The 20,185-nt window shown below is 40.3% G+C and overlaps 1 protein-coding gene across 7 annotated transcripts in view; it reads right to left on the reverse strand.

Annotated features, from left to right (window-relative positions):
- Window positions 1-20,185, reverse strand: part of LOC118505315 (pleckstrin homology domain-containing family G member 5) — a 101,983-nt gene that overhangs the window by 6,924 nt on the left and 74,874 nt on the right. For 4 of the 7 annotated variants that reach the window (XR_004905408.1, XM_036040955.1, XM_036040953.1 and 1 more), the window contains 12 exons: window positions 15,945-16,034; window positions 12,102-12,572; window positions 11,055-11,146; window positions 9,157-9,248; window positions 8,805-9,094; window positions 8,576-8,738; window positions 8,373-8,467; window positions 5,866-6,000; window positions 5,373-5,699; window positions 4,018-4,269; window positions 1,891-1,962; window positions 631-1,259 (listed from right to left, as the gene is read on the reverse strand). Coding sequence is in view for 6 of the 7 variants with exons in the window: in XM_036040955.1 (XP_035896848.1) it covers window positions 631-1,259; window positions 1,891-1,962; window positions 4,018-4,269; window positions 5,373-5,699; window positions 5,866-6,000; window positions 8,373-8,467; window positions 8,576-8,738; window positions 8,805-9,094; window positions 9,157-9,248; window positions 11,055-11,146; window positions 12,102-12,572; window positions 15,945-16,034 (2,708 nt within the window). In the remaining variant the exon portion in view is untranslated. The remainder of the gene's footprint in view (window positions 1-630; window positions 1,260-1,890; window positions 1,963-4,017; window positions 4,270-5,372; window positions 5,700-5,865; window positions 6,001-8,372; window positions 8,468-8,575; window positions 8,739-8,804; window positions 9,095-9,156; window positions 9,249-11,054; window positions 11,147-12,101; window positions 12,573-15,944; window positions 16,035-20,185) is intronic. The other 3 variants (XM_036040957.1, XM_036040956.1, XM_036040958.1) reach the window with 2 other exon arrangements.

Raw genomic sequence — 20,185 nt, forward strand, 5'->3', positions numbered from 1 at the left:
TATTCGGTTTCAACTGCAATTTAAGCTATGCACACCGATAACGAATGCCTTTCGTCGTTCATTAGCCATGTTTTCTTTGATTCAAGTATTGTTCCTATATATGGCATCTATGCAAATGCATAAATAAATATCCAATATGTAATGCTGGTTGATGTGCCATTATTCAAGAAGCAAAAAACATAAGGATTAAACCATTCAAAAGCAGTACGGCCAGGACGTTCCTTGAACGACGTTTTTTTCGTAACTTTTATTTCGGAATCAGAGCCAGAATCGAAATCAGTTGCAGAATTGGTTTCGAAATCGGAATCAGAACCTCGAAAAAGGTTCCGAAACCTCGGTTGGCACTAGGCAATTCTGAGCGCCAATCACCACCGAGGAGACGTATAAGGCACAAATTAAAGTGACGTTTATGAGTTCAGACGATGGAGGGGGATACCATTCATAATCGCAGACGATGGAGGTGGTGGTTCTAAGGATCCTTATAAGTAAGTAAGTAAGTAAAGTATCCTAAGTATCCTTATAAGTTATAAGTAAGTAAATAAATAAAATAGTCCATTTTCTTTTGTCCTAATATTTTTGGTAATAGTTTTGGAAGAAAACGGACAATATGGTGCATGAGAATCCACTAACCTGTTTTGGATTGAGTTCAGGTTCAAGTTGGGCATGCTCTGACCCAGCCCACTGTACGGCTGTACCGTCAACGAATTGGACGATTTGGTTTGCATGGTGCAGACTGTAGTTTTGGGCTTGCGACCAGCACCCGGACCAAATTTCGAATGCATCATGACAAGCCCACTGGCAGCCATCGTGCTTCCCACGCCGGCCCCTTCATCACTCGACAGGGAGTTGGTTTTCTCGAAATCTATCGACACCTGCTTTGATTCGTTCAGATCGACCGATCCACTGTGACTGTTGTTCAAACTGCTTACACGGCTGCCGATGGAGCTGTTGAGTGGTGACTTTTTGATGCTTAGATTATCGTTGTTAATGTTCATATTGCTATTGCTGGTGGAGTTGTTGCAGCTGTTACTGATGTTGATGATATTGCCGTACTGCCGCACATCCCCGAACGTGCCCTGCTTCATGCGATTGTAAATATGTTTCACTTTGGTGATGGAATCGTACCAATGTTGAGCTTTGGGGCTTTGCAGCGTGAATGCCGCAATCACCATATTTAGCTCATTCACATAGCAACAGTAAATGGCTTGATCCTTCAGCTGCACCATTAACCGGTCCGTCATGTACGGTTGGCGAACGATCTGAAAGTATCAGGATGCAATCGTAGTTGAATTTATATAAGAATGCCCTTTTGCAACTAATATAAATGGTAAGATTAATATGCAAATGTAAATGTAATCCTTTATAAACACCTCACTTCAACTTTGGCTGTGCTAATGCTTGCAATTAAACTTTACTCTCTCCTTATTGGCTACGATTTAGTTCCATCTAACGACTGACCATTCTGGTACAGGACAAATACAAAAAAAAAAACAACACAAGCACAGAAAACTTCTTACGGTTTGCTTTATTCCTTCCCTGGACTGATTGGTCGATCGTGCAACAGACCAGAATATAATTGCTTTGCGGAATGTATTACGAAGTACAAAATGTGCGCTAAGGTTGCAATTAATGGAGTCCCGGCTGAACATAGCTGAATGTGAAAAACTTGTTCCTTATGACCATACCATTCACACCCAACTTAACTACTTTCTCTGTTGAAAGTATTAAATGAATTACTAACGTAAGGAGATGATGGTAGAGGCAATACACAGGACTGCGTAAAGGCATACCAGCTTGTGAAACTGTTGGCAAATATAATTACTCTGTGCTGTGATGTTCTTCCTATGTACGGTAGGATAGAGAGAGTTTTCACCTAAACCAAAAACTTACCTTTAGCTTATCGTTCTTATTCTTTTTACAAACTAGCAAAAAGTCAGTAAACAGGAAACAATGCACATCCATCTGAAATGGTAATAATATTCGGATTAATTGTAAAATATGATACAGAGTGTGATAAAAGTGTGTCAGAAATGGATGTCGACGCAACTTCGCCTATAGATTCATCTGTCGCTCGGTGAATTCGCCTACCAAGGCGAATCGGATTCACTTAACTACGAACTCTTTGTAGTAGAGCTCCTTTATACAACGAGTTCTCTTAGTAACTAAAACCCTCGGAGACGATGAGGTCACTTTTCAGACGAGCTTCTGTGGACGACGATTGTGGGCTTATTGGGAAACGAAGCCCCTGTGCTCCAATCTTTGCTCATTCAATGGATTATCGGATCAATTCACGCCCCGTACATAATTGGAAAAATAAACTATCAGGCTCCTAGTAGGTTCCTCAGGAGAAATTCAGCTTAACAGAGTTTGCTTCTAATGGACCACTTTTGAAATTGATCAATACTTGCAATCGTTCTTTGTTCTACCTTGTTATGTTCTACTTAATCTGCGAATAGTCATGTCAGATAACTGATTATAAAAAAAGAATGAGTAAATTATTTTTATGGGATTACAATAAGTTCTTTATGCAAATATCTGGTTAATAGGGATCCTCGCAATGAGAGAGTTATAGTAAACTACAGTATTGCTGAATTGCAATGTCTTCTAAAGACATTATAGACGTTGCCATCTAATTTTGATCTTAAGTCAGGATTTTTGTTTTGCAGGCATATATTCTGACGGCGCTCATCAATTTTTGAACGCATAAGTTTTTTTTAACTAAAAGTCGAAGTTTTGACAAAACCTAGCAAATTTTTGGCTCTCTCCAATGGTCGGCACTTATCTATCAATTTTTTACACAAAAGAAAAACATTTTTTTAAATTTAAGCTCTTAAAATAAAACTTTGAACGACATCAAACATCGAAAAGTGTTCTGTTTAATTCAAACAACTTCAATATTAAGTAACAGGAGAAAGAAATGTCCCCAAACCATCGTGAATTGTATTTGTTTTACAATTTTGCCTAGCCAGGCCGTCCTTAACAGTACACTTTACTGTATAAAAAATGGAATTCACATTTGACAGCAACACTAAAGCCATCATTACTTACAAATACAATCATTCAAATGAATAAATAATATGGGGGGACGGTCCGGATGGGATTTAAACCCCGGTCCTGCCGTGTGAAGATTGGCACCACTGTCTCACTACCACTGGGCCGCCCTTAGAATTTCACTTCACTGTGCTTGAGTTCTAAGGAGATGTCCTGCTAGTGCAATATCCAAAAAAAGGAGTAACTAATGACATGCTTAATAATCCTTTAAAAATTCATTCGAATGCTTCACTATCCGAACGTAAATTGATTCCTGCATGTAATTTCAATTGCATCCTGAATCGCCAAAAAGAAACAAAACACCGGGTGCACGATAAATAATTGAAATTAAAATTAAGTCATGTTTTCCATCCATTATTGACTACGGTCAATTAAGCTACATGCACACATGCAGCGGAACGGTACCCGGCCAAACAATCCGAAGGGCAATGAGGCAAGATGAATAATACAATCGGCGTTGCGATTGAACTGAGCTATCGCAGTGCACACCGTACAGCAATTAATAATGTGCGACAGTGTACAGAGGAACACGGGAGTGCATATGCTTCCAATTTCCGGACCAGCCGGGGAAACAACATACATCTTGTCATACGCCAGCGCTGGCGTGCGTTTGCCGAGGAGAACGAACGATTTATTACCGACAGAGATGAACATATTGTGCGAGAAGATAAATGATTGGTGGATAAAATTATGATTGTTGTACATAATTAAGTTGCAAACGTGTGCCCGACACCGGCTTGGCCAATGGAGCTGGCCTGTGGATATATTTAGTTGGAATTATTATACTCATTCTCTGATTACATACATGCTACAAATTCTGTGGCACGTAAAGTGCATAGGTATCCAGACAGATAAATTATATATAAATAGAACCTTTTACTGCCTGGAATCAGGCCGCACCGCACAGGACGAGGTGCATTGTAAAGCTTCAAAATAAGCGGTGGTAGTTTAGCCAAGCATACTCACCTTTCCAGTACCGTCCTTGTACTTCAAATCGCCCTCTACGAATACTTTCCGTCCATGGTCAATGCCGCGCATCGGCTGGCAGAGGTCGAACATGATGCTGTGCTGCTTGACCATCCGGTCCAGTGTCTCGTTGTTAACGTCCACCACCTCGTAGCTATCGATTCTGGCGTTTATTCCTTTCAGACGCTCACTTTCCTGCCGGGTCGTTAGATGGGAATTCACCCCAGCGACAAATTCCTCCACTGAATGGATCTGGGAAAGGAAGGTGTGGATAAAAAGTGTGAAAAACATATAATAAAAGCTAAAAACAATCAGCAAATGGATGCAACGAGTGATAGGTTCATGTTCTTGGTAGACGTATAATTTATGACGACTGCACTTCCGTAGATCGTTCAATTTTTTTTCGTTCCGACTGTAAACAATTATTTTAAATTTATATTAATATGGTGAGTAGACGAAAATTGCAAAAAAAATGTTGGAGAGCATCCACCTTTGCATACAGTGACGGACGGATTTTCAAACCACTTGCTTCGATACTTGTACTAGGTATAACTATGTCAAAATTTTCAGAATCATCAGCAACGTTTTAATTTCTCGTTTTAAAGCAACGTTTTATCAATCTTATTTTCTAAAAAAATCGTCTTCGTCTTCTTCCTGGCTTAACGGCCTTCTAGGTCATACCAGACTTGTTTATTGGTTAACTAAACTCTTGGCCTTTCCCCCATAATGAGGATTGACTATCTAATTATGCAACATTAATAAGCTTCGTAAGCCAGACATGAAAACATGACCTAAGAAGAGATCGTTAGACCAAGAAATAAGAAGAAATGTTGAAGACCTTTAGGGGTCCAGTCAGTATGTTGGAATTGATTGCGAAATTCTACAGAACCATTTCAATTTTTTTAACGTTTTGCAAGATTCCATAATATGGTTGCACAGGTCCAACACATTTTTGCAACATGCCACTACCTTTTTTCAACATCAATGTCGAGAATCTTTGCAATCATATAATGGAATCTTGCTAACAGTCAGGAAAATTTTGAACGCTACTGTGGAATATTCGCGTTTAACCCGTTCTAATGGGAAGAGTAAAGCGTGGTAATTTAAACAAACAGTTAAATGAGCTTAGACTAAAGGCTCGGAAGAAAATCCACCGTTTGCAAAGTTTCACAACGCTGTTTTAGATCTCCCCTTACTGTATGCCATATTCCATTATATGATTGCAAAGTTCCATAACGAGCTGGCAAAATTCCATTACCCTGTCGGTCCAACAAATCCATTGTATCCGAACCGAACACTATTTATTTAGGCCACGGGCCTGCGCCAAGGTAAAGCTATATCACACGCAAACTTACCATGGCATCTATTGCTTCACCTTCCGCCTCGTCGTTGATATGTTTCTTGATGGCCGCCAGCAACAGCCCGTACTTGGTTAACCGTTGCATTGGACGCACCAGAATGTCGGCTAGCCGCAACCGATTGCACATCTTTTGCGATTCGCACCAGGCACAGTAGGTCATGAAAAGCGGATTATTGTGGTACATCTCCTTGCAGTAGTACTGACAGGTGCTCTGCTCGGCGCAGTACTTCGTGTACGGTGTGAAAATGGTGGCGAAATCGACGAAGCCGCGCTGGAAGTAGTAGATGCTCATCGGGTCTTTCGTCCGTTCGCTGTGTTTTACCTGTAGAGCGGTAAAACGATTAAGCGTACACCATTAGCGAAGATAGAAAGATGGGTCCCGGGTTCCCGCTTAAATGCTGTGACAGTATTTTGACTCAGAACCTGGAATTCCTTTTCCGCGGCTTAGCGAAACGCGTCACCTTTTGTGGTGTGTAGTATACACTTACCATTGGGTGAAGGTACAGAGTCCAAAAGCGTAGATTAGCCTCCCAGATGTCACGTATGTTGGAGAACAGTTTGTTCTGGTCAACATCCGTGAGAATGTTTTGCGATTGAATGTCTTCTAAACATGCAAGAAAAAGCTGGAATGAAGTAACATAATTTTAGTATAAACGACTTTAAAACAATAATAAGTTTTTTGAACACTCAATTCTCGCTGGCACACGGCGCTCACAGCAAAGGTATCGACTTTGAATTGAGCAATAAAATGTGCTGATTGGTACACAGTTTACGACCCCGGTTTTTTATTTTTAAATATTGGTTTATGTCCGACACGTCGCAAAACCCATCGCATTCGATCGGACGTAGCGTGTTAATGTTTGACTAAAAATCGAATCTATTACACATGCACGTTTTACAGACTGTTGATTTGCGGTAAAAACACACACACACACACCCAAAAGATGGTAAAAAGTCCAACATGGCTACATGGTTGCGGGTACGTACGTAGCCCAAGGCGAATCCACTCGATTCGTTTTTATCGATCGAAAATGATACAGATTGGATTGCATTGCCGGCTGGCTGGTTGGTTGGCTGTTAGTTTGAAGCATTGGAAGATCCTTGTCTATAAATTATTCACACATTCTAACGTGCAACATGTAGCTTGTCGGTGCTGTGTGCACCACCATTCGGTCGGGCCGATGAGAAGCAATCAGCAAATACACCATCCCGTTGAACCGGAACCGAGGTTTAGGTGGGATGATGGGAATGGTTGTTTGCTTCCACCGGAAATCAAGGTGTACCGTACCTTTCCTCTTTTTTTTGTTTTGTTTTTTGTTCTATATCCTTTTTTTCATTTCTCAGTTTTGCTCGATTTCTCTTCCCTTGTCAGGCGGAGTGATATCCCCTCATGGAACAACTCTTTAATGAGGCAATAAATCAATGCCCGGGAAGCATGTGCTAAAAGGTATCGATTAGAATCAATATAGGTTTTAATGGGAGATAAGCGCTCACGCCGACAAGGCTTGGATATGAATTCAAGTAAAATCATTCCAACAGTCGGTCCAACTGTGCCCTTTTTGTTCGACTAAAAGATTAAAGATGGAGCTGCAATTTATTCAGCATTCCGCCATTTTTTTCAGCTGCCTATGCCTAATACTCGTCCACAAACATAAAAACAATTCATCTCGCAGCAGGATGATGTGTGTGTGGAGTTGGGTGGGTTTTTTGGCAGGAAAATTGAGATACATTGCCGGCTTGTTAGGCTTCGGGTTGTTCACACGCTTCAAGCCTTTTCACAGCTAACGAGGGTTTCCGTTGTCCCCGTTCGATGGGACGGTTTTTGTCAAATTTATTTCATTACTTCGTCGACCGTTACCTCTTTACCTATATTGACATTTGGTGCGGTTGATGAGCATGTTGATGTGGCACGATGGATTGTGCTGAATCTGCTGAAAGGGAAATCGGTACACGCCACGCATTCACGCAAGCGTTCAGGTCAATTGCAATGGGGATAAGGGAATAAAATCTTCCGTTTTTCGGAAATTCCGTAGTCCTTCGCAGCTTGAGTTGACCGTTAAAGGTGACCCATTTATTTAATAGGAAACATTGGAACGACTGTGGTTGAAAATTGCATGCAGATGCATAAACTAATCACAATTGGATCAATAATGTTGAAAAGAGTTCCAAAATTTGTCCATCTTTTACGGTTCAAATGGTTCGTCTCCACATCTACAGACTAGTCTACACATGTGATACAAGTGATTCTCTCTAAATCCAGAAGATGTCAGAATAAAATACTGTCTGTCCCTCAAATTTCGATACGTTAGTCCTCAGACTTTCCTCGAGTAAGTTTTTCCTGAAGTACACAGGCTAAGATGTACAACAAATCTAAATGTACTTTAAGAAACGGGTGTTTGGATTAAAAGTAATTCCCGTTCCTGACGTTGTGGTCCGTTACTATCTAAACACACTTCTCAGCAATGGTCAAACGGACAGCTGAAGCAGCAACGGACAAAAATATAAATAAATGGTGCCGTTATTGCTCCCAACAGGATGTTCATGTTTAATTTATGCATTACCTACTGCTGCTTACCCAAGCTACCCGTATGTCCCTTTTACGGTTGAAGAGTGTTAGACTCTCAACCGCAGCACCTGCTACCAGCAGAAATATGGGGCCAATAAAAGTTAAACCAATTCATTTGCTCACAATCTACGCACCAAACCGACCGCTCAAAAGATGCAGGCCGTCGGGTAAAAGTTTTGCCCCAAAGAAACAGCCGAAATCCGGCTCCCGTGCTGGGAGTTGAAAACTAGCGCCCGCGACCGTTGATCCTTGTCAGACTTTCTTATAGCGTGGCATAAAGAATCTTATCTCAGTCCGATGTACCACGCAACATTTCGCCATGACGTACTGGACTGGTGCAAATAAATTGCGGACGGATGGGTCCAGTTGCTCTTCGAATTTTGGATCATTTGCCAGAGTTTTGCTGTTAAAATGATTCCGCATACTTACATCTGTTACCGTTTGCAGGGCAAGAATGTAGTATACTTCGGTCGTCACTAGCTCCCAGATGGCGGATTGAATTTTCGTTTCCGCTTCGCTCATCCCTTTGCATTCAGCACACCGGAAACGGGTTCGGGGGGAAAAGGAGAAAAATATTGATAGATCGAGAGATATGCATTATATGACGTTTCGGTATTGTTTGTCAAGCTTACCGGCCGAGTTAACGATCTCCGTCCAACATTGAGGTAAGTTCCTAAGGCCAACTAAAGCGTCTACATACTCGGGGTTATTGAAGTTGCTGGAGGAAGACGTCGATTTGGGAATTTCTTTGTTGTAGCTGTCCAGCAGTTCGCATAGCTTCGATTTTTGTGGTCCCTGCAAGAGGTGTCATTATATCATTCTTGTGATCGTCTTGGGCATTCCGAGCCGTTGATGCCATACCTTCGATCCAAATGGTATTGTCCATTTTTGCTTCGATTGCTTGCTAGAAGCTGACGATGCTTTCGGGCTTTGGTCGTAGTTGTCGTCCGTCGAGGTGGAGGTAAACAGTTTGTTGGTGGACGACACGACAGACATGGGCTGGTTGCCGACGGAGGCCGCCTTCTGCAGGGTAAGGTGGCCACCACCGGTCCGCCGACTCGACGTTCCTTCCCGCTCCGATACGATTAGCGTGCGGCCTGCCAGTGCCGAGATGTCCATGTTCGCGTCCAGCGGTTCCGTGTACCGTACGCCTAAGGTCATTATGGTCAAATAATTAATTTTCGAAACGGTTGCGATGGGGAGTTACTATTACCTGTTTCGTGCGGATTATTGAAGCCATTGTCGGTAACATAAATTTGCGAGAAGCTCAAGCTGCGGCGTGAGAGTGAGGCACGTAAACATTCACTGGAAAGGATAATGATACATATATTTGAAGTACAGTTGTCTAATGTAAACAGGATTGTTGTGACGTGGTGTTACTTTGAGTGCATATTTAGTAAATACTCGAACTGAATCACTTGCAGAATGTTTCAACTAGATAAGGAAATATTGCAATACTCTTACAGAGATTTTCAATCATACAATTGAATGTTGCATTATATTTCCAGTATATATAATACATATTTGAACTTATGTTGTTATGATTGAAGATATGATTTTATGATTATGATTTAGAAGATTCGAAGATTAATCTTATTGAAAAAATCGAATCAGATTGGATGTTAAATGAGGCATCTGAATCTGATCAGGATAAGATAAGGATCCGTATCTGATACGAATCCAATGCGAAACCGATCTGAACTTGATCCGTATCTGATCCAAATCCGATCCTAATATGATCCAAATCCGATTCAAATCTGATCCGAATCCGATCTGAATCCGATTGAGATTACATCGGGATTTGATAGGAATGCTATAAGTATTTGATTCAATTCGGATTTGAAAAGATCGATCGATTGGGTTTTGTTCGGGACTTGATAGGGATTAGATAAGATAATTTTGATGGATCACCCCAAACTTCTCCCGTTCAACAAAATGAGAAATGCTGTCATAACAAGAGGGATTCGGATACAGATTCTGAGATTTGGATCCCTATTAGGATTGGGGGTTCATTTTTCCCATCTCTAGTTTGTACTGGTTTTACTTGGGTTTCCACACCGGGATAACAATATTCCGCTAAACAGTTGAACCATTCTATTGAGGGATACAAAAGTTCCATTGCATGATTTGATACTCCCTTTAAAGACTTGTTCGACATACAACATTTCATACTATCAGCATAAAATTATATCATTTTGCTATTAAGAGAATATATATTATGGATATACGGCCTAGCCGTCACCACGTGAAATAAAAAAAGAATATTTATTTTATAATCAAATAGACACTACATCTGGTTTCGCTCCCTTGCCCCGGTCAACAACAAAAAAAAAAAAAAACAAACAACATTCTTTAATTATACTTCATGATTATCAAATCTCGTCACTGTAAAAACGAAACAAAACAAAAAACTACGGACGAGCGCATGCTTTTAATCTGTTCCAGACATTCTCCGTCGACTTATTCGCAAAAGGTACATTCCTGTTTATTTTTTTGCTTCCTTCAAGAATGCCATCCCGTGCGAGAGATGCGATGGCATTTTATTTGCTTTCCACGCCCAGGAACGTTAGCCGGCGAGGAACCATTTGCGTTTTATGCGGTACTCAACGTTCTCATTTAATTTGGTGCCATGCTGTGTGTTGGTTAGCTTATGTGGCAGACGCTCGGTGTGTTGCTTACGTTATGGTTATGGTGGGTAGCAGTTTTAAGTGAAACCAACAAACTGGGCACCCGAGAACTGGTTATAGAGAACGTAAACATGTACGAGATTTTAACCAGGTATAAATTTATGTGCTGTCGAGCTATGATTCTGAAAACTGTTTTATTAACAAGAGCCTTAATAGGGACACATCTATTTTACTACAAATGAAAAATTTCTAGTTGCATTTATTTTTATTATTATAAATGAGCGCTAGTAAAGAAAGGTCCCTGCTGTTTTTTTTTTGTAAGCCGTAAGGGAGCTTTTGTTTTAAAACCATACCACTCAGTTGCGCTACTTTATGCGCGTTATATATTCGTAGCTCCTTCATACTATTTTCGGACGCAAAATCTTCCTCAAATTTCAAATAAAAATATTGTTGCGGCAGAGGACATGAAAATTCGTTTACTTACGCAAGTCGTACTCCTTTGGTGGCCGGAATCAGCACGCCCGGATCATTATGATCACCTTCGAAGCAGACAGAGAAGTACTCGGAGCTGGAAACCTATGCCAGTGATTCGATGATGTATGAAATTGTCGAAAAGAATCGAAAAAGAAAAATCGAAATACAAAATTCGGTCAATGATTGGCAATTTAAGTGTATTACAAAATTGATTGTGCCCTGGCTGTTTTAATGAAAATGTGAAAATTTATAAATTTACGAACGCGTCGCTTTGTGTGATTATAACCTACACTATTTAAAATAAGGTTAATATTAGGTTGAATGTTTATATTACATTTATGTGAATTTGGAGTCTTATCATAACCCAACAATTTACTTTAGTTTGCGCTTATAGAAATTACAGGGAAAATGCGTTTTTAATCAAAATTTTCAAAATTGAATTATGATTGAACAGTTGTTGAACAAGTGTTTTAAACCGAAGTTTATCATGTACTTTAACGATTTAAAACTAAGCTTATTTTACTGAACGACAAGAAACTGAAACAGGTTGGACACATTCCATTAGCTTTAGTATAAAGTTCTTTCATTTATTTTTCATTTAATGTTTTCATAATGCGACCCAATCCTAGCAATACGTACGAGAAACTACTAATCTTGCACTGAAAAAGATCAAGAGAAACATCATGCAACAGTTGCAGTTCAATGGTTTACGATAGTTTTCTTACGAAGAAGCCTTATTAAGTTCACACAGAGAAAAATTTAAAAAAATTTCAAGAGTTACTTATTATCCAAAAATTTCACAATTTTAATGCATGAAAAAATAGTATAAATTTCTTGCATGAAGTATGAAAAATAAAAATAGTGGAATGAAGTGAAATAAAGTAAAGGCTTGAAGGTGAAAAATATCATTTGTTAACATTTAATATCGCCATCATCGTATACAAATAAGTGACCTAACTAAATCACCCACACAGCAACACACAGGTGAACGATTTGCGACGAACACGAATTCTGCAGGTCCTGGCGTTCCCTGCAAAGGAAACACAATCGTACTCACTTGGCTGCGCGTGAGAACCGGCTTCTTGCGTTCCCGGTGCAGGAAGGAGGAGGATTTCTTTTTCAGAGAAGAAGACGTCGAACTGGTGCCGCTTAGCTTGCTGGAATAGTTCAGCGTAGCCTTGACGCAGGACGGCGACGGGAGCATACAGCACGTCCCGGACCCTTGACATTCGTGACCCTTGTCTGTGCTCTCCTGTTTCGGACTGATACGGGCGTCCACGTCAACGATGGAGAGGCCCTCGTTCGTCTGGTGACGGTGGCTTCCGTCCCCGTTGTCGTAGGCCGGATTTATGCATCCGCCGTCACTGTTGCTGATGTCGATCAGCGCACTACCCGAGGTAAGCGTTACGCAGACGTCCTTGGGCGATACGGCAGGGGCGGACGATCCACCGGACACGGTGATACCGCCGTACCCGGCCGATCCGCTTGCGGATGCGATCGATGTGTTGGACGTGTCGGAATTATCACTCTGTGCATCGGCCAAGTGCAAGTGTTTACCAAGTGCCGAGCGAGAAGCAATTAATGATAGTTTCGTTATCAAGCGACAAACCAGTGAAAGGTGACTCAATGATTCAAACGCAAACATCAAACAGAGGGGGGAACGAAATGAACGAAAAGTCAGATTATGTTTTAGTTTATATGTAAAAAATAGGAAAATTTCAAAGCCAAATACCGTACAGGAGGGTAGAGAAAATACAGAGAAAGAGAGAGAAAGAGAGTAAGGAAAATGTATAAAGTCCCATTTAGTAAATTAACATCAAACTAAAGACATAGATCTACTCGACTAGGAGGAATCTACTCGTATCTAGGAACGGAACATTGCAAGGCTACAAGCCACTACGCCATATTAGCGAGGAGTCCAATATTTAAGCACAAAGAGCACAAATCTTCTGTTTTAATAGGATTTTTCAAGATACATATTTTTTTCATCAAATACATTACTTTATGTTGGTGGATTATAAGTTTATTTGATTAAAGGCAAAAATCGTCTTATATCAATGTTGCCATCCAATAATACACTATTTTTATATATCGTGTTTCGATGCATGCAACCGAGCTTTTGAATTACTTAAAGGAATTTTTCACATGGATAGTGGAATGTTTCCATTCAGCCGTTTCGACAGGGTTCCATATACAGGGTTTCGACTCATGTTATGGAAGAGATTAAATGATTCAAAATCATTTATTTATAATTTCAGTAAGACGACTTGACGCCGTATTGTCTGAATTTTGAAATCACTTGACATTGCTTTATAAAGCAATGGAAAATAAAAATCAGGTGTGAATGAAAATGTTAATAACACATTAAGCACATTTTGAGCAAGGATTACAGGTCGTAGTGATGTACAAAACGATTCAGTGACTTTTTTATTTTAAAATTTTTGTACCCTACAGTCGGTACTAAAGTTTTAATTGAATGATTGGTAAATTCTACAACGTGCTTGCAATACTCTGGGCAGTCCGGTGACTGAGGCGATAACAACGTCAGTCTTCCGAGCTGACGGAAGGACTGGGGATCAAATCCCCCCAAGAAGAAGATTTAAGGACGGGTGATGCAAACAGTTTAACATGATTAGAACAAAGGCTTGTTGCAATATTCCTCAATTAATTTGAAACATTCCGGAGAGTGTGTCATCAATGCCATTCTATGGATCAAAACCCTGGGACAAAATATTGAATTCAGTAAATGAAGAATTGTCACTAAGGAGGTAGAGACGACAACGACGGCGGTCTTCATACGGCAGGACCGGGGTTCAAATAAATTAGGGTAGTGAGAATTGATTATCCAACTACGTGGTATCAATAAGTCTAGTAAGCCAGAAATGGCAGGCCGAAACCTAAGAGTAAAAAGTCGTTAGGCTCACAAAGAAGAAGAAGGGAAGGGAAGAATTGCAGTTGCGTAGAAGTAGAATTGCGTTTGTGCAACTTTGCAATCATCTTTGCGGTTTTGATCGAATATTTTGGTCCAATTCTGCTAAACTGGACTTGAACTGTTAAATGGTTTCAACTCCGTTTTTAGTTGGAAAAGTTCGTCTGATTAATATATTCTAAATCTTCAACTGGCTTGCAAATTTCCACTATCGATTTGCTAGATTCCCTTAAGTGATTAAAAGATTTTATTATATGAATTGAAACCTTGTAACTTTTATTTGTAGTCATGCACATGCATAAAGTTACATATTTTGTTTGCAATGATACTGATACTGATTGGTTATATGAATATTAATATGCACTTGACATGCAACAATCAAACGAGCACAACAAAGAACAATGGTACAGTTAAAAAAAGTGTGAGTCTTTTGTTTAAATCGGGTTTTCTAAAAGATATTCAATATCAAACTTGGCAAAACCAAGAGTATTTCCTAGCAGGAATAATTATTGCATCATGCAAACGGTAATCAGATAAATATGTTAAATAGCCAGACATTTGCTTGGAGTCTTTAACGCTTTCTTCGTTTGCCTGCGTTCAAAGACTTGGCCTCCACGGTGAATCGCTTATCCGATAAAGAACGACGCTTTCCCTTTTAACACACATATGATTTTCAGTCACGCTATTCGCTGAACTTTCCTCCTCTAGGACCATCCTTTAGACGATGCGACGATGGTCGTCCAGGATGAAGGTCCAAACTGTGTGTACCTTCCAACTAAAAAGGTCCTTGAACATCATTACTGATTAATGCCTGATTACACGACGAGTGCTGGCCTACGCTTCCAGCGCAGCCCTTCCCACAGTGTAAAGCGGTGTCCAAAGAATAAGGGTGGTCCCTTCTGTTTGAAGCGAGGTACGAAAAATACTACAATATCGGTTCAATGCCAACCTAAGGAGTACGTGCTGGTGACGTGGTGGTAGCGTAGCGTGGTGACGTACACCGATGAAGGCCGATTTCATCAAGGTTGAAGAGTGTTTAAAAATAACTCATCACTATTCAATGAAAAGGACCGCTTTGTGTGCGCATGAAGCAGGAGCAAAAAGGAACAAAGCAAAATCAATGTTCCCGTGGTTTACTACGGTACGAGATGGTGTAGAAAACCACTTTTTTGAATGAAATTCTTCGGCTATCTGTTTCAGTTTTACATCGTTTTGAGGTTATATGTTGAAATGTTAGAATAATAGGTGAAAAAATACACTCGCTTTTATTAACTGCTTCTAAGGAAGGTTCAATTAAAATTGGCCAAAACAAAGAGCTACAACACTCCCGAAGAAAGTAAGGAAGAAATCGTTCTGAACCCAATTTATTGGCACCCAGCTTCGATAATATCGTCACGCAAGCGTATATTTTATGTGCTTCGTGTCGATATGAAACAGGGGATGATGGTCACGTCATTAGAGCGATACCAAACAAGTTAACTCGTAAAGCCTTTTAAAGATGCTGACATGATCACCGGGAGGACCAAACTGTGTCTGGTGAGCTAGAACGTATATATGTCCTCGGAAAGATTCAGCTTCGTGTTAGAAACCCCGGACCATAGTGTTCATAATTTAAGGAAATTTATGTATTTGCACAGCGAGGGAGTACGTGATGAAAATGAAATGGCGTCGAACGTGACCCATACTTAAGATATGGACACGCAAGTTTGGTTCGCTGGCCATATCAAGCTATCATTTGTGACTTTTACAATACTCGGCAACCTTTTCCATTCTAGTATGTGTTTACACAGCTAAAGAATAAAATATTGAATATTTTTTCACAATATTTACAAAACTAATTGTAAGCCACCACTAAGGACAATGACTAGGGCGAAATTTTAGGAGAGCAAGCTATTACAATACCATGCATCCTACGGTATACAGCAATAGGACAAAGCACGGTAAACTACGGTAAACTCCACTGGTAATTACCTTTCGTATATGTGAATCGTTGGTGATAATCGTCGGTGTCGTGGCCTGACGCTCGATCTCATCCAGGTGGGTAAGGCTCAAAGATTTCATCTGTTCGTCGGTCGGCCCGGTCGGTGTTCAGCGTGTCAGGCGGCGGTGGGATGACATTAGAATGACAGGTGGATGGAGCGCACCAGAATAAATGGAGAAACCGGAGAAGGGAGGGAGCAAAACAAACAAGAAGCATTAGAGATAATGTAGATCATTCCACGCACTTTACAAATATTTCCCGAAGTCATCAATCACGGGTCGTCGTCGGCGCACCGCTTCCACGAATCACCATTGAAGGTACTGGGGGTAGATTCGACGTGCAGCATCTGGCTCTGTGTGTCTGTGAGTGTGCCAGTGAAGCATGATAATCTTCAAAAGAAAAACATATCATGCCAAAAATCCCCGATTCAGAAATTAGAAAACCGTAACCTTTGCTACGTTCGTTCATTAAACCGAAAGCCGGTTAAATACCGAGCTTGATGGTAATGGGAGGAAAGAAAGCGTAGGCAACCTTTGGGAAATTATGAGAAATCGGTGTGGAGTTAAAATTTTCCAAATCCAACAACCATATTCATTATTGTCGGACCTAATTCGCATCATTCCGCTGTTTTGTAATATTTTGTCCAAAAAAAAACAAAGCTTTCCCCAAATCGCAATAAAACGCATTCATCGGGAAGGTATTCCCCGCGTGCCCAAGCGGAGTGAGATAAGCAGCAAGATTACATTTCGAAACCTGTTATGGTAATTATTGTTTCAGCATTTTATTTTACACTCTTCCGAGAGCTGATCATGCAAGACAGGAGGCTCTCGGGAGGGAAGAAAAAAATATATCCTAACACGGATGCTAATTGGGCCTACAAAACAACGCTAAATGAGAAATCTTATCGCATTAAACACAACACTCCCAAGCGACCGTCGACTTTATCCTAATCATCTGTCAGGAATGTAAAATGGAAAAGTTTCTTATATCTGTTTCAACTTGGAACGTGTGATCGAAAGAAGGAAAGAACTAAAAAAAACATCGTTTCGCTGGCGGAAAGGTCAAAGAAGTACTTTTTCTTTCGGGTAAGAGTCACAATAATATGGACGATAAGAAAAAGGACAAATAAGTAACAAAAAACACGCGTTTCTGGTTGATTAAGATGGAGCAAGTAAAGGCTGGTGGAAAATGAAGACGAGAACAACTCCAAGCAGGAGTACGAATGTTATGGAAAATATGCAAATAAAAAATAGCCAAACTAGAAGAAATAAAAAATAAGGATCTATGTAAGCAGTTAGAAGATTGATGACACTTTTGTGGAGATAGCAAAAAGTCCAGCATTAAGGTACATTGCTCATCTTCCCCAAAATTCTTGAACCGTGTTCAGATCTGCGTAATGAATCAGCAGTAGAAATTAAATGAACTGGTACTTTAGTGCTTTCAACTTTAGATTTGAGGAACAAATCGGCCCAGCAAACATAATCGATATGCATAATTCTCGTTTGTGCGCCATTAGCAGCACGCTGCTGGGGCCAAATAAAAGAGAGTCTCTAAAACGGAAACATCTCGATATCGGAGGAAACAGATGCCGTTAGCTGTAGCGCTGTAGCTGTCCTTCAAAATATTTGTGCTGCCTTTTGCTGGGTACTGGAAGTCAACACCGACATCATCACCGCTGGAATGCAAAAAACCGGGAGCGTGAAGCAGACAAAGCAACGGAACGTTGCCCTTAGGGGTGCTGCAACAATTTATGGCAGCCGAGCGCCGTTTGACGACGAAAATGTGTTATTAATGAAATTCATTGTGATTTTCAACGGTAAAATGCTTCCCGCTCGCCCGTTAATCGTACACAGCAATGTAACAGAGCGACTGGGGAGGAATGTCTCGAAAAAACCCGGCAACATACCGGGGCAAAGTCCTGCAGGAGTGTGCCTTCCTTCAGGAGGCGTTCCATTCCGGAAAACCGGGAGAGGGCCGAGAAATGCCGGAAGATGGTTGGTCGGTCAGGGCGGTTTCGCACAGCGCGTCAATTCAAATGAAAGGTAAACGATGCGTAGAAGAATGATGCGAAGACGAACCGGAAGAAACCGGAGCCGAGAAACGGCCGACCGGATCGGTTCGGTTCGGTGCGCTGACGGTGGGAGAATGTTTTCCAGAAATAAATTCAAATTGAAAAATGACAACCTTGCACCGCGGGTTGTCTAGAACCCGGGCGGTGAAGACAACTTTGGCAAGCAAGATGAGTAAATACAATTCCGGAACGATTTTCGTTACCGTTCAATAAGCGGACAGCGAATTACTCGTTAGAAGTGACAACCGAACCGATGTGCGCGAGCGAGCGCTCGACAAACGCGCCACCAATTGCAAGAATTGATTTGATGACGACGACGCACGGGCCAGCTGTGCCCGCGCCGGGATGGGATGAATAACTTTGCTTAAAGTACTGCTGGAACAGTGAAATGCGTGTCGTCACAGGCAGTTGTTTTTTGTCGAACAGAATTTACCAGCGAGAGACATGATTAATAATGTGATGTTTTTAAAAAGCTTATGCAGATGCTTATGGGGTGGCTCTTGATAATAGTTCGTTTAATCGAGTTCCGTTATTTGCGGATCAATGGGTGAATAATTAAATTTAACAACTCGATAGGTCCGTTACGATACAGCCATCAATATTTTTGAGCACCACTGTTGTTTTAAAACCAACTGGAATACAACTGGAAGCCTCATGCAAAAATTTTATGTTTTTATGGCAAAAATAAACTAGCGATGGCTTTAGTTGTCACAGAGACAGAGAACAAATCCGGGAAGTCAGCAATTGCAGGCCAACTCTTCATGATATCAGATCTCCGGAGGATGCAGTGTCATGAAGTAGATCATGAATTAAGTGGAAATAGAGTGGTACTATGGTACTTTTGTACTGTGGTACAATATTCACTATGGCACAGAATTGCTGCTTGTGAATATCAAGAAGGATGCGATACACATCTTCTGCCCTTTTATAAAAGAAAAGAAAATATTTGATTTGACAAACCATTTTTCTGAAAGATCAATCCAACTTTGTAGCATTAAAATATCTTCAAATGTTGCAAAATTAGAACCAAATCCATTTTTAATTGAAAATAATATCTAAAATGATGCGTTCTAGCAGCTTTCCATTCACAACATGTCTTATTGTACAATAAGAAGAGGCTAAGCTATCCTAGAACAATTTCGAGCGAATAGGCGATGGAAGTGCTTGGTAGTTTGTAAGTTTGTGAAAGATGCTGATTGTTTAAAGAGAAATACGGACAGCCTTGAGGTTTAGTGATGGGGGCTTTAATTTTCATGGTTGATGCAAAATTTCATCCCATCCGTCTCTCTTACAGCAAGTTTAATTTACAAGCGGTAATACATTCAAACTTATCCAACTATGGGCAAAAAAGACCAGCAATCCAGAATTAGTCCAACAAGATATTCTTAGATTAAAGCGGTAAAGATGAAAATCAGCAATACCAATCGCTTTAAATTAAAAAAAAAAAACAAATCATTCACTCACAAATATTTTTTTTTTATTCATAAAGAACGGCCTGGCCGTATTGCTTCTCACAAATATTCCACCATTAATCAAACAATTCTTTATTCTTTTCAAGAAAATCCCTAGACCATGGAGACGCCTGGTCGTTTGTAAGTAAAACCGTACTTTTGCTAGTCAAAGATGTTATTTAACCGAAGAAACCTAGGAGTTTCTTTTATGAAGTTTACTGCTAGCGGCGTTTATCTTCGAAGTCAATACCAAATTTCTTCCAATCCGTCCATTCGAAGGCAAGTTATAAGTTGAAAACGATCAAATCATGAAAATGGGATAAGAAATCGAGAAAATTAGAAACAGTAAACTAAGTGCAGCTAAGGTCCACTGCTATTAAACGTAAAGGAATTAATTTACCGCACTTTTGCTCTTCAAAGATGTTGTTATTATGAAAATAAATTCAAGTTTGTCTAAAGTTTAGTGCTTTTGGCTATAATCTTCATGTCAGACACCAAAATTCATTCAACACGTCCCTTCCACAGCTGATTATGAGTTGAAAACAATAAAAAATGAAAATTATTCAATAATAGGCAGGGAAATTAAGAGAGCTAAAAGTTCTTTACTGATAGACATCAACCTATTAAACTTAAAAAAAAAAATCACATGAAACACTAGGTATAGAGCTCTTTACACAAGGCAGGCCCAGAACCAATCCCCATGTGAAGC

The sequence above is a fragment of the Anopheles stephensi genome, chromosome 2 (assembly GCF_013141755.1).
Source record: "Anopheles stephensi strain Indian chromosome 2, UCI_ANSTEP_V1.0, whole genome shotgun sequence".
NCBI lineage: Eukaryota > Metazoa > Arthropoda > Insecta > Diptera > Culicidae > Anopheles > Anopheles stephensi.